This window comes from Lytechinus variegatus, chromosome 9, assembly GCF_018143015.1.
Source record: "Lytechinus variegatus isolate NC3 chromosome 9, Lvar_3.0, whole genome shotgun sequence".
Classification (NCBI taxonomy): Eukaryota; Metazoa; Echinodermata; class Echinoidea; order Temnopleuroida; family Toxopneustidae; genus Lytechinus; species Lytechinus variegatus.
The window spans coordinates 18,224,564-18,238,408 of record NC_054748.1 but is presented as its reverse complement, the minus strand read 5'-3'; the positions used below and the strand labels follow the sequence as shown (position 1 = coordinate 18,238,408).

The 13,845-nt window shown below is 35.5% G+C and overlaps 1 protein-coding gene across 6 annotated transcripts in view; it reads left to right on the top strand.

The window, feature by feature from the left end:
• LOC121421125 (myotubularin-related protein 13-like) overlaps positions 1–13,845 on the top strand; it is a 106,548-nt gene that overhangs the window by 21,644 nt on the left and 71,059 nt on the right. For all 6 annotated transcript variants that reach the window (XM_041615769.1, XM_041615772.1, XM_041615770.1 and 3 more), the window contains exon 2: positions 7,571–7,671. In XM_041615769.1, the coding sequence (XP_041471703.1) occupies positions 7,571–7,671 (101 nt within the window). The remainder of the gene's footprint in view (positions 1–7,570; positions 7,672–13,845) is intronic.

Here is a 13,845-nt window from a genome sequence, read left to right as displayed (position 1 = left end):
ATTAGTGTCCCTTCAAATTAAAGGAGATACTTTTATCTGTGCCCAAGGGCTCATTATTATTGATTTTCTTACTAATCTCTGACACTGTCATTCTAGTATTCTTTTATTAAATCATCTTCAGGTCCCACTCTAGGAAAGTATTTTTATAAAGACTTAATATTCATTAAAAAGTAGATGTTTTATTTTTTTAAAATTTATATTCAGGTACATGCATATTTGCAAGACTCCATGCATGTTACAGTATAGTATAGCAGGTCATCCAAAAGGAAACTATCCATTGTTTTTCTAAAGTGAAATTTCAGAGTCCTTTCAGATGATTTCCGTTTGGTGTTGCTGAACTTCTAATTGTACACAAACATGACCCGTTTAAAGCCAACTTTTGACCTCATTATTTTTTGTGACAGCCATTATTACTATAAAAAATTCATGGTTCCAAATCCTGGATTCAGAATGTGTGAAAGTAAAAATTATTGGCCTCCTTTCAGTTTAAATATTTCACAAGTAGTAGGAAATTATAGGTGTACAGTACATTTTCTACAGTGTAGGTTCAACAAATATTGGAAGCTTTCATTATTGCATATTGTTGTATCCTGCTGTTACATATTGAATAATAACATTTTTTTTAAAAACCTCTTATTCCATTTAACCTGCGGTCTTATTCCATTTTCTTCAATTTTACATACTGTACTCAAACTCAGTGGTCAAACTTCTATACCATTGTAAACTGTATGCAGAACATACTTGTAGGCCTATTGAAGGATAATATTACAGTATCTGGTGCTCTTTGCTGAACCCACCTACATAAAATTCCTAAATGTAAATTGTAATTACTCTAATGCTGTTAAATGTAAAAACAGCCTTATCAACACTGAAGTGCTTGTTGATTAATTGATATTGTACCTATGGAAACAAGGCTGTAGTAATTGGGCATGCATGTTTGTTAAGACCTGCGCTATTATTGTGCCCTTGAAAATATCTTTAGAGCAAGAAAGGCTTTTAAGTCATTTCATGTAATACTGCTAATGTCCCTTTTGCTCTGAGCTTATGAACTGATGAGTAAAATCTCATGGGGAGTCCTTCACAAACAAACATATCAGATAACAAATATGCTCAGAGCCAATCAGATGGCTGGATTTCAGTAGCTTATAACAGTTGTCCATGGAAATCACTATTTGTGTGGTGAAGTGATCCCCAGAAGTGAGGGAGTAGAAAGGAAATGCAGTAGCATGTGAATATGTGTAAAGACTGAAATAGTTCTGATAAATGTAGGCTATCAGTGCTGTCAGCTTTATACTGTTTTCACACTGCCAAAATGGAATATCCATGCCGTTATATTTCATGACTCTTCACTTTCAAAATGCTTCCAAAACGCTTCTGGTTTCTGTTCACACTGAACCAATGAAGTCCCTTTAAAGCGAAAGCGTAAAAAGGGTATTATAGGCTTTTTACACAGGATTTTCTTAACCCCGGACTATTGCCAACCCCGTACTATCCTTAACCCCGTACTATTTATTTTCCTTTTCACACATGCCAAATTGTTTTTGCTAACCCCGGATAAGGAATGCTTGCTTTTTACACACGAAACTCGCTAACCCCGGACTATTGGTAGCTCATGAATATTCACGAGCGCACTGAGGGGTCATTCGGGTCATATCCAAAATCGCTGACTTCTGGCGTGCGCTTTTTTTTCATCGCCGTGATCGCTGTTCATGAATATTCATTATACTTACCTCTGATTGGACAACAGGGCCGGCTCTGTTGCGGGGCATGAATGGGAGCGCTTAGCCCACTTTTGTTTTACACATGCGATCTTAACCCCGTACTATTGCTCTTAGCACCGCAATTGGTGGGAGAACCCTGCTTTTTTGCAGGGCCAAATAATCCCGTACTATAGGTGGGGTTAGCCCACTTTGCAAAAACGCTGTGTAAAACGAAAGTGGGCTAAGCTTAACCCCGTACTATAGGTGGGGCTAAATTGCCATTTAGCCCCACCAATAGTACGGGGTTAAGGAAATTTTAGCCTGTCTAAAAAGGGTATTAGTGTATGAGAGAGTGTGGAAATACGTCATTACCCACCATGCATTTTGCTATCTCCGGGTGGGGGGGAGTCAAATTTAGTGCTGTACAAAAAACAACACATTTTTAAAGGGGTGTTTTTTCCAGTTTTGGACGCGGTCCGTGCATAGACTCGTTAGGGGTATCAAAAACAGATTTTCAGGAAAAAGGGTGGTTTTGAAAGACTAGCCAATGGTCGATCGTGGGGTCAAACGTATTTAGGGTATGTTTTTTCCCCAAAGTTTTTTTTTTTTTAAAGACTAGCCAAACGTATTTAGGGTATGTGTTTCTTCCCCTCAAGCTTTTTCCCCGAGGTCATATTTTGGCAACAACTTGTTTAGGGGCCAAAATGTGTAAATAAAGCCTGCGAAAAACTTGTTAGGGGGTTATTTTGCACATAAAGAACAACTCGTTTAGGGGGTGTTTGGAAATTCCTTGGTCACGCATGTGTACAGCAATATATTTGACTGCCCCTCCCGGGGCTATCTCTAGCTGTATAAGCGCGCGGTATGGTAGTACAAACACAAACGTGGCTTAATCATAATAGTAAACTTTCTATTGATATACATGTATGTAACAAAACAAATCAGTTCATATTTAGGATAAAATTTATGACTAATTAACCTATTGTGATTTGTTTAATTTACTGAGTTATTAATTTTTCTATGATATATGTAATTTCAAACTCATGCTAGAGATGAGACAAGCTTGGAAAAAGTGTGGAGGAACAAGTATTAAATGAAAAATTGAATGTAAACCCACTTTAAATGATAAAAACTTAGTGAAAAATGCTGGAGTCTGATATAAACTTTTGTTGAGAATCAGTTATGTCCTCAGATCCAACTGGCACAAAAAGGGTGAAGGCTGTGCTTACTAAGTGTTGAAATTTCAATTTGGGTGGCAAAATTGCTACAAAATGCTTGAATGTATCTGTTTAATTTCTGTTAAAATTGCAAGGGAAATGTATGAGAAACGTTGTGCAGGGTAAGTTTGATTTCGCCCTTTCCCCTTGACACAGCGTGAAAACGGACATTTCTGCGCAAACAGATTTCTGCGAGCTTTACAAAAACGGACAGTGCTTTCTCAAGTGTAACATTCTGTCAAAACTTTTACTTTCATTGGATAGATGAGACCCAAACCCAAGAGTGTACATGTATATGAAAAAATTACCCACATGTATATTTTTTTGATTCCCAGGGCTTTTTCAACGTGTAAACTTTTTTTGATACGCACTGTATAGGCATCCTGAAGTAATCAACATTCATAGTATAACAAGCAGAATATCATTAAAAAAGAATATAGGCCTATTAGGTCAGTTTCAATCACTGCTTCCTAGATTTGTGTTAAGATTTTTGCAGTTTGGCACAGAAAATTATTTGATTTTTTAAAGAGTACTGTATACAGGGCGCGACAAACCCGCTTGCCCGCTTGCCCGGGGCAAGTGAAAATGACGTGCGGGCAAGCACCTCTCAAAGTCAATTGCCCGATCGGGCAAGTGGTTGTTGTGTCTTTTTTTTCTGTATCGTACCTCGTTTTTCCATAAATCATCCAAAATCCACACTCAAAATCATGAATCAGCCTTAAAAAATAGCGAGTGATGCAGTTTCAAATTCCGAAATTGCGTTATTTTTTCTGTACCACGTATTTCCATACATGGTACGGTACCAGGTATGAAAAAAATCAACGCAATGGCCGGGAAACAGTTGAATGTAGTATAGGGGTCCATTATGACTACCACCATGTGCAATTTCTAATGCACATTTTCCCCCTTCCGATATCACAATTCTGTGATAAAATAATAAGAATTACACAGGAAATAAATCATAGAGTCTAGTAACCGCGCATTGGTGAGTTGTCATGTCATTCGGCTTTGCTTTTCAAAACGGCCTATTAACATCCAAAATAACTTGCCGTATTTGTTAATTATAACTTAAAATTCATTTGTTTCCCTTTTTGAGGGGATGAGGTAAATATCAGACAATAAATCATCAAACAAAGCTCCATCTATTTTACAAGGCCGGCGGGAGGCTCACACATGTGCGCATACTAGCTAGCCAGTCTGAGCTCTGTCTCTCTGCCAGAGCTCTGGGGGACAATTCGCTCAGTAAAGGCCTCAATGATGGTGATTTTCTGTTTCAGACAGAGTTTACATTTCGGGTATATTATTCAAAACTTCCAATAAAGTTTGATGATTTCTTCATTGTCATGTATATTTAAGTTATTAATGAATACATTCTCACCAAATTTAGACTCCCCCATAGAGAAATGCAATTTTCGTAGAAGTCTGCGTTTTCAAAGAACTTCAGGAAAAGTTAGGGTATGTGGGCCTTTATTACATGGCCGAGTACAGGTTATTGTACTGGAATAGGCGAAGTAGAAATTAGATATTGAATTCATTTATATCAAAGTTCAACTCACAGTCACAAACACACCCACACACACATACACACACACCCAAGATTCTAAGTATAGTGAAAAAAATTACTTAAAAATCATACAATATTAAACAATGTTACTAATAATTCATTAATAAGTGAACAGGTATTCCTCAAAATAGAAAAAAAGTAGCATGTGAAAACATGTAGATAAAATTATTGATCAATTATTCAATCAAGGAAATATGGAAAATAAATGACCATGAAATCCATGAAATGACATTTCATGGATTTAAAGATGCAAAATGTGAAATTTTAGCCACTCCACTTTTGATGATAGAATAATTTTTTCCGAGTCAATAAAGAGCTGAACATTTTTCACTGGCTTTCTTTATAGTTTCCAACTACGGTAAATGAAAGCAATTCTAAGGAAATATGTTACGCAGGTAGCCATTTCATGGATTTAAAGATGCAAAATATGAAATTTTAGCAACTTTTGTTGAAGGGTTTTTTAAAACCTTAAATAGCCATAAAATATTGATTTTTTTTCTCCAAAATAAACGTAAAGACTCAGGCCTACGTTGCTGAAAATATCCTTTTCAATGTGTGTTCTTTTATACTGGACATGATTCTCAATTGTTATTTAGTATACCTTAATAAAAATAAGAGTAGTGCCATCATAATGAAAAAAATTATTTAAAAAATTGGGCAAGCAGTTATTTCTATCGGGCAAGCAAATTTTTTGTAGAGGCCTGCTGTATAGCCTACAGTTATATAAGTAAGTACATGTAACAGGCATACAATATAGGCCTATATAATTGATTGGTCCCCTTTAATAAATAAAAATGTTGGTATTGGAAAGGGACCTTGAGTTCACCCTAAGAATGCATGCTATGCATAGGCACAGTGATGGTACTGAACGGTCACAAACAGCGTAAATAATACCATCCAATTATGACAGATTTAGGGAGTAAAACGAGGATGGCAGGCCGCATCATTTAAAACTAGTCTGTTTGTTCAGACTACTTCGTGATTGTTTATAGATTTCCTGAAATCATGAGTCGAGATTTGATTATTTTCATATCACTATCAGCAGTCAAGTATTGATTTTAAAGAGTGAAAATTAAAAACAACTTGTCTGATATTAAAAATTCAATTTAATACTATGAATGCTTTGCCTTTCCCCATGAAAGCGTGCCCAGGTCATACATGTATGTCATACTGGTGTGTTCATTGTATTCCCTTGTAGCCCGCTATTTATTTCTCAATATAGGCCTACCGTCTGAGCATACTTCATTTGATCAAGAAATAAAATAGGTGTTTGAGTGAAGACTAGCCTCATAGATGAGAAAAATGAGTGGATGGAGTATATCATTAATAATACATTGTGTGAGGAATGGTGATTTATAATGAATGAATGAGAGCAAAGTTGAGTGCTAGGATATAGGCCTAAACGTACCCAGCCGAGCATTCTGTATTGCATTTAAAGTTGTGCAACTGGTTGGACAAAATCTCAAATTAATGTTAATTCTTCATTTAGTTCAAGTCTGTGGTGTATACTGTACATTTTCAAACATGAGTAGGGGATACAAAATTCTTTAATAGAAAAAGGCGAAATGCTAGATCAAAAGAGAATGTGATTTCAGCATAATTATCTGGAAACGGTTGTTCGCTTAAAGCCCCTTTCACAATTGGTGGTGCGACTGCTTACAACTGTTACGATTCTGTGCAACATATCTTGTTATCAAATGATCGCAAACGATCGCATAAGCAATTGTGAAAGCCCCTTTACAGAATGGGGAGCACTTTTTGTAATGAATTTGGCACAATAAAAATTTCAGCCTCACCTCAAATCCGAATGTGGGCATGTGGTTGGGGATGCTGGACAGAAAATCTTCACAAATGTCCACACTTTCTCTGAACACAGCACATTTTGTGAGGTACAGAGATGCCAAGTTCAAAGACCAGCTATGCGTGAGATTTTCTGTGAATCTGAGTGAGATCACAGACATTGTGTACAATGTATATGAGGATAGGCTGTGATAGTTGCGTGAGACAGAGATTTGAGGGGATGAACAAGAGTCCAAAATGCTTGAGTCTCACGCATAATGCGTGAGACTTGGTAGCTCTGGAGGTACAGTGTACTTGCAAAAAATCCAACATGTATTATTGGCCCATATTGTGAACAGCGGTTTTAACCTATAGAGCAGTCTACAATGTATTTCTGTTCTGAAATTATGGCAAGCCAAAAACTAAAAATTCTGCTTTTTTATTTATGTATGTTGTTTTCAGTTGCTTTCATAATAAAGAAAATTTTGTCATTCAGAGACAGTTACATTGATTTGAGTGTCATAGTAAATTGATATGATGATGATCCACAGCATTTGTATTGCACCATATTTCTGTTAAAACTGTACTAATAGAAATTTGTGCCCCAATTGGTTCTCCATAGTTAAACCAACATTTTTAACCAGGGTTTTATTTAAACCAGAGTTTAGAATATGGCTCTGTGTTACAGAATCATTCGTAGACTGCCATGATCTCAACAATTGGTTCAATAAATTAAAATACGGGCCCATATAATCCTCTTCTGACCTCATATTTTCTTTTTTTTCGAGTTTAGAGGACTATAAATATTGTGTTGAACCTATCAATGTAATGTTATACTCTCTGTAATAGAGGCTATCTCCTTTCACTTTATTCATATGCTTTTTTTTTTTGCAGGTAGTAACATGTCAGTCACATGATAATGAGAGATGGGGTCAATGAACTTCTTTCCTTGCTCAACAGTTTTTGTGCCTTACTACAGGTGTCACCATAGGATTACAACCCCCCTCATATTTCTTCATTGCCTTCTCTGTCTCTCTTTCCCCTACTCTTCTTGCTAGAAGAAATTAATGAAGTCCTGAATTCGGATTTTAACTCACAACTCTCAATTAAATGTGATAGAGCCACAACACCATGACGTTTTATAATGATGTTCATAACAAACAACATTCATAAAGAACATTCTATCAATCTTAGGCACATGATTACATTGACTATTATTAATGACTGTGTCACTCCAACTGCTGTTTGCAGTGTTCACTGCATTAAATTTGTAATATTTAACAAATTGTTTTTTTTTAATTTTTGTTCAGCTCCAGTCAGCAAGGGTCACCATATAGGATCAGGGAAAATCCTTCAAAGATTTCCAGAGAAAGACTGGGATGACGTACCCTTCCATCAAGGTCTAGAGCTGGTAAGATCATTTGAGTTGATATGAGTTGAGTTGAGATGAGTGAGTTTAGTTCAGTTGATTTTATTTGAGTTGAGTTTAGTTGAAATTCTTCAAAGATTTCCAGAGAAAGGCTGGGATGACGTACCCTTCCATCAAGGTCTAGAGCTGGTAAGATCATTTGAGTTGATTTGATATGAGTTGAGTTGAGATGGTGAGTTTAGTTCAGTTGATTTTATTTGAGTTGAGTTTAGTTGAAAATCTTCAAAGATTTCCAGGGAAAGATGGGGATGAGGTACATGTACCCTTCCATCAAGTTCTAGAGCTGGTAAATTTGAGTTGATTTGATATGAGTTGAATAGAGTTGAGATGAATTTGTTTAGTTGAGTTGAGATGAGTGAGTTTAGTATGAAATCTTTTAGAGATTTCCAGAGAAAGACTGATGACATACCCTTCCATCAAGGACTAGAGCTTGTAAGGTCATTTGAGTTGATGATATAAGTTGAGATGAGTGAGCTTATTAAAGTTGAGTGAGTTTTGTTGAGTTGAGATGGGTGAGTTTAGTTGAAAGCCTTCAGAGATTTCCAGAGAAAGACTTGGATGACATACCCTTTTATCATGGAGCTACTACAGTAGAAGGTCCATGCTTAAATCAAGGTCTAGAGCTGGTAAGATCATTTGAGTCAAGTTTATTTGAGTTCAGTTGAGTTGAGATGGGTGAGGTTTATTTAGTTGAGTTGATTTTATTTTAGTTTAGTCTAGTTAAAGATCCTTCAAATATTTCCAGAGAAAGATGGGGGTGACGTACATGTACCCTTCCATCATGTTCTTGAGGTGGTAAGATAATTTGATATGATTTGATATGAGTTCAGTTAAGTTGAGTTGATTTTAGTTTTAGTTTTATAGTTGAGTTGAATGGTGTTTCAACATTTCAACCCAGCCCCAGTGTGATTGATTTAATCAATATTGAGTATAATTTACCCGAGTTTAATATTCTGAGAGGAATTGAGTTGAATTGATTTGATTTAGTTGTTTTTATTTGAATCAGGTTGAGTTAAATTAATTATTAAGTTGATATGGGTTCATTATTTTTAATTTGGATTGGTTTAAAACTTTGGATAAGATTTGAGAATGTTATTATTTGGAGTTGATTTTGATGAAGTAGATTTGATGTAAAATCTCTTGGTTTGAGTTGATTTTAATTGATATTGATCAATTCAAGTTAGCTTTTACAGTTGGTTTTGTTATGTAATGATGTACATGTACGTGTAATGAGGTTATGGGCTTAATTGTACTTTTGATTGATATGAATTCAGTTTACTTTATTATTATTAAGGTAATTTTAATAAGTAGTTTTATTTGATTTTGAATGGGTTTAGGAGATTAAAGCAAATTTGAGTCGGATTGATTGAAGGAGATTTGAGTGAAGTAGGTATTTATTTCACAGATTTCAGATGGATTAATTGGATGTGAATTGACTTTGAGTTGCATTGATTAAATTAAGGCCTAATTGATATGATTAGTATTTGAGTTTTTGTTTAAAGGTCAGCTTATTTAGGTTGAGCTGAATGAAAAGACCACATTATTCATGTACATGTAGATGTAATTCATCCATTACCATGCATGGATATGAACAGAGACGATGATGATGCTCATATTTTAGCGTACATGTATGTACACTGAGCAGATGAATGTACTTCTCAAGGACACACCATCCTCTCTCATATCACAGGGCAGTGTAATGAAGAAGGCTTGGTTGGGGTGAGACTGAGAATAGGGTCTGTATTAGTCATGTGATTGTGATAAAGATTGATTTCTTCTTCATGACAGATGTATAGAGTGAGTGACTTTAGGAGAGGATAGTGAAGCTTTGCAGCGGAGGAGAAAACTAAGGTGGAAAGATGAGAGAAAGAGAGAGAGAGAGAGGGGGGGATGAAGGAGGGGGAAGGGAACATACAATTCATGCCCATGTCAACCTCTGAAATTTGCCCCCTACTTTAGTTGATGAGGCAAGCGATGCAACTGCTTTCGAACGTTTTTAAATATTCACTGTCATACATGTAGTACATGTATGTAGCAAGAGTGAAATTTATATTCTGATGCTGATAGCTTCTCTGATTTTTAATAGATAGATCATACTTTCAAGTTTATTAAAATTGTACAACAAACAAATCTTCCCTTTTTGGCACCCTCCTAAAAGAGGCTCAAGGATTTCCTGTTTAATTTCTCCCTGGATATGCTCATGTTCATAGAATATATTAAAGGAAAAGGAGATAAAGGTGGTGTAGGAAGAATATAAAGGGTATAAGAAAAGAGAGGGAGGGAATTGAATGTAGCAAAAGAGACTGATCATTGCTATTACATTGTAGGTCGTTCTTTAGCAAGTCATCAGCGAGAGCCAGTCATATTTTTCAAAGACCTAGATTCCCTGCCCCACTGAGCAAGCTTGTGACTCATACTAAACGCTTCGTGAATATCATCTATTCATAGCAAGAAGGACATTATGTCTGAGTAAATCGTATAAATTAGTGTCTCTCTGGTGCTTACGCTGTACTGAAGGTAATAAGATGCTTCTGCAGTTTGCCTGGAGATTTTTCCAACAAATGAGGAGAAAATAGGAATTAAAATTTCACAGCTCGGTAGGCCGTATCAGCCAATAATTACAAATCCCAGCATGATATTCTTACCATGGTGTTCATACAGCCAAGATCTTTTATTGCTTTTATTTGGCCGTGAATTGAACAAAATAGTGAGATATTACTCACAGCTTCCCCCCAAATGTAGGGGAAAGTACTTGTACTTTGAGATATTACTTCTGCATTATAGTGATTTTGATAATGATGGCAATGATGATGTACAATTGTGATAGTATTGATGATAATACTATCATAAAATAATGATGACTATGATGATGATGATGACGACAACGACAATGGAGATTATGATAACAATTATAATACAGATGTTGCCGCTGCTAATAATGATTATTATGATGATTGATGGAGATTGGGATAATTATGGTAATGATATTGATGGTGATAGTGGTGGCATTGAAAGCAACAATAACATTCCTCTATTAATCTAGAAAGCCAGCTTGGGCAATTCCATATTGAGTGAACAAAAACTTGCCTTTTTATATAATCAGGTTCATAAAAGCTTGAAAACACTTAAATATTTCAAGCTCATTCCCAACCAATGAAAGTTTGAATAGACATCACCATAGCTTGAACAAAACAAATCCAATTCTACCAAATTCTTTGGCCTTGGATGCCCTTCTTTGGCCTTTTCATATTTTTGTGTCTTATTTTTAGTAACATGTTCATTGTACACTGATTTGTGCAGAATTTAGGGGCAGCTGAATGGTTTTGAAAGGGGGGGGGGGCTTACATGTACCATGCAAAAAATCACAATCAGATTGTCAGTTTTGTACCCCTTCTTCCCCCGGTCTGGAAGCCCCTGTAGTATTAATAGAAATGCATGCTGTACTATGCCTTGCCCTAGATAGAGAAATTATGGCCTGAAATAGAAACTTCAGTAAATTGATGTTTAATGTGCCATTAATAATGAGGTCTACACGCAACTGTACATACATTAGAGGCATGCACAAATGTTTACATAATTTCAAGTTCATGGATAATAAAGTAGATTTATATATACACAATAGGAAGAAGACAGTGCACGGTCATGTGATATCTATGAAAGTAGGAGAATGTATATTTTGCCTTGTTCGTATACTACATGTACATGATGTGTTCATTACTGCACACCAGTAGGCCCTAAAATACTGTGCTACATGTACTGTCAGTTGATATTGCCCCTCAATTCTGTCACTCAGTCAATCTTTCCATTCAATATCATCAATAAAGATTCTAAACCATTGGGTTATTATTGAACTTCACCTCTCTTATAAATGCCAATAAAAGCACAGAATTCTTTTGTACATAATCACAACAATGTGCATAACCTGCAGTATGTTGTTATCAATGAGGAAATGAATTCATAGTATTATTATGTGGTTTGACTTGTGGCAGTTAATACACCATTCATACTCAAAGGGCCTTTCTGTGTGGTTTATATTGGTTGGTTTTACTAGGTAGTTGAGAGTTAACTACCTGGTTTTACTCCAAACCAAAATCAACCTCATGTATATGCCTGTTCAGGTTTTGGCACTATTAATTAAAGGTAAAGGTAAACAAAAGTTGTGAAATAATTTTTGTGAGCTTTCAAATCCTTTTCCTGATATAGGCCTATACTGTGAAAATATTCCATTGCAAAGGATTTGTCTTCTTAAGTCATGAAATTTAAAAATATAACATACAATGGCTTGGACTGTTTAATCTGGCCAACACAACAAATAAAGGTGTATTTGACATTCCCATTCATGCTTATCTTTGCAGTACATTATTAAGCCCTTTGAACGAATCAAATCAATTAGTTTTGATGATTCCAATGCTTTTCTGTAACCACCAATTCCTACATTATTCCAACTTTTTATAGAAGACTTTTTTAGAAGTACAGCTCATCTTCTATTTCAGCATCAATATGAAATTATGAAACCTTTGCCCCAAAGAATGAGTGTGAACATCATGAAATACACCTCCATGAAGAATGCATTACAAGTATCCATGTCTTTATCTCTTTCCTACTGCAGTGTTATGAATAATTTAAGATCACGTCTAGCCTGGATCTAGTTGTAACATAAAACTTAGCAATCGATTGTAGGGAAACTGTTTTCATTGATGAATGTGTGCAATCAATCGTACCAATCAAATATACGTTCAATTGCTAAGATTTGTGTCACTAGGCCATGGATATTGTGGAATGGTGTAAATAATGGCATAGCAATATGGGAGCTGTAGATTGCTTCAACTGGGTTAGCATTCATGTCGTAATTAGGATAATATTTATGTTTATATGAAACATTGTGGGGGCTAAGCATCATTATCGTTGAAGGGCACTGTGTACATTTTAGCACATGTACTGTATTCATGCACAGTTAAACACCCACATGCATTACCTGGAATGTAGATCTGGCAATTACAAAGGAAAAAATGAAAATGATTTAAAACATTAAAAAAATTATTGTAGATTTCCTTTGCCTTCAGAGGTGTGATATAATAGATACTAGTGATTGTACGATTAGGCAAATGTTCTGTTCTGTTCTGTTTGTGGTAACTCCCGTAGGAACTCGGCAGGATAGCATTTTGCTGGTAAACGCCAAGCTGGTATAAAACCAATTACCTATGAAACATTTTACGTCTAGGTTAATCAGTCATAGTGGCTGATGTTATATGTATAAAACCATCTACAAACAGTTGCAATCAATTGTAGATGTCAAGCCTAATCAATTGTAGATGTCAAGCCTATCTTTTTACCTCCCAGATATAATTAATTTTGTGTAATGTTTTTTGTCTTTACACAATTTAGGAGAATTAGCCCTTTGGATTTGACAAGGAAGTTTGAAATTGAAACATGGCCAGTAATGTTTTATGGTTCAGATTTAATCATATTTTTTTTTGTCTATAGTATACACAATTTAGGAGAATAAGCCCTTTGGTTTTGATTAGGAAGTTTGAAGTCGAAACATGACCAGTAATTTCCATGAAAGAATATAGTTCCCATACACTTGCTTGCAGACATGCAGTCCATCATTTAAATTGAGAAATACTTGGTGATTATAATGAGCTGAAATGTAGGTGTAGAAATTGATCGTCCTGGCAGGTGATCTCTATATAGGCCAATACTCTAGTGGTTTTCTCTTCAATCTAAGGTGAAGAGAAATGCACATTTTTGGGTGTGTTTACTTCACTTTTAAAGGCAGAATGAGCGTTTTGAATTGTATGTGGTATTTAAATATGATGTGAGCTTTTACCACAGTAAAAGTCATTCCATTGTTTAATACATTTCACATTCTCATAGGCGGTTGTCCAGCACCATTTCTTCTAGCAACAAGACAATGCCACTAAAAACAACAAAAACAATCATCGAAACATCTTACAAATTCATTTAATCCAAGAAACACAAGATGTCAAAGCAAATCTGTCTTCTAACTGTGTTCTTCCCTGCTGATATGCTATGGTGATTAAAATGAAGATTATATATTGCCTGAGTCTTTGTTTTAAATTTCACTCTTTATAAGGTTGAAATGAAGATTATACATGTAGGCTGCCGATACCATTATCCCTGCACCACTTCTAC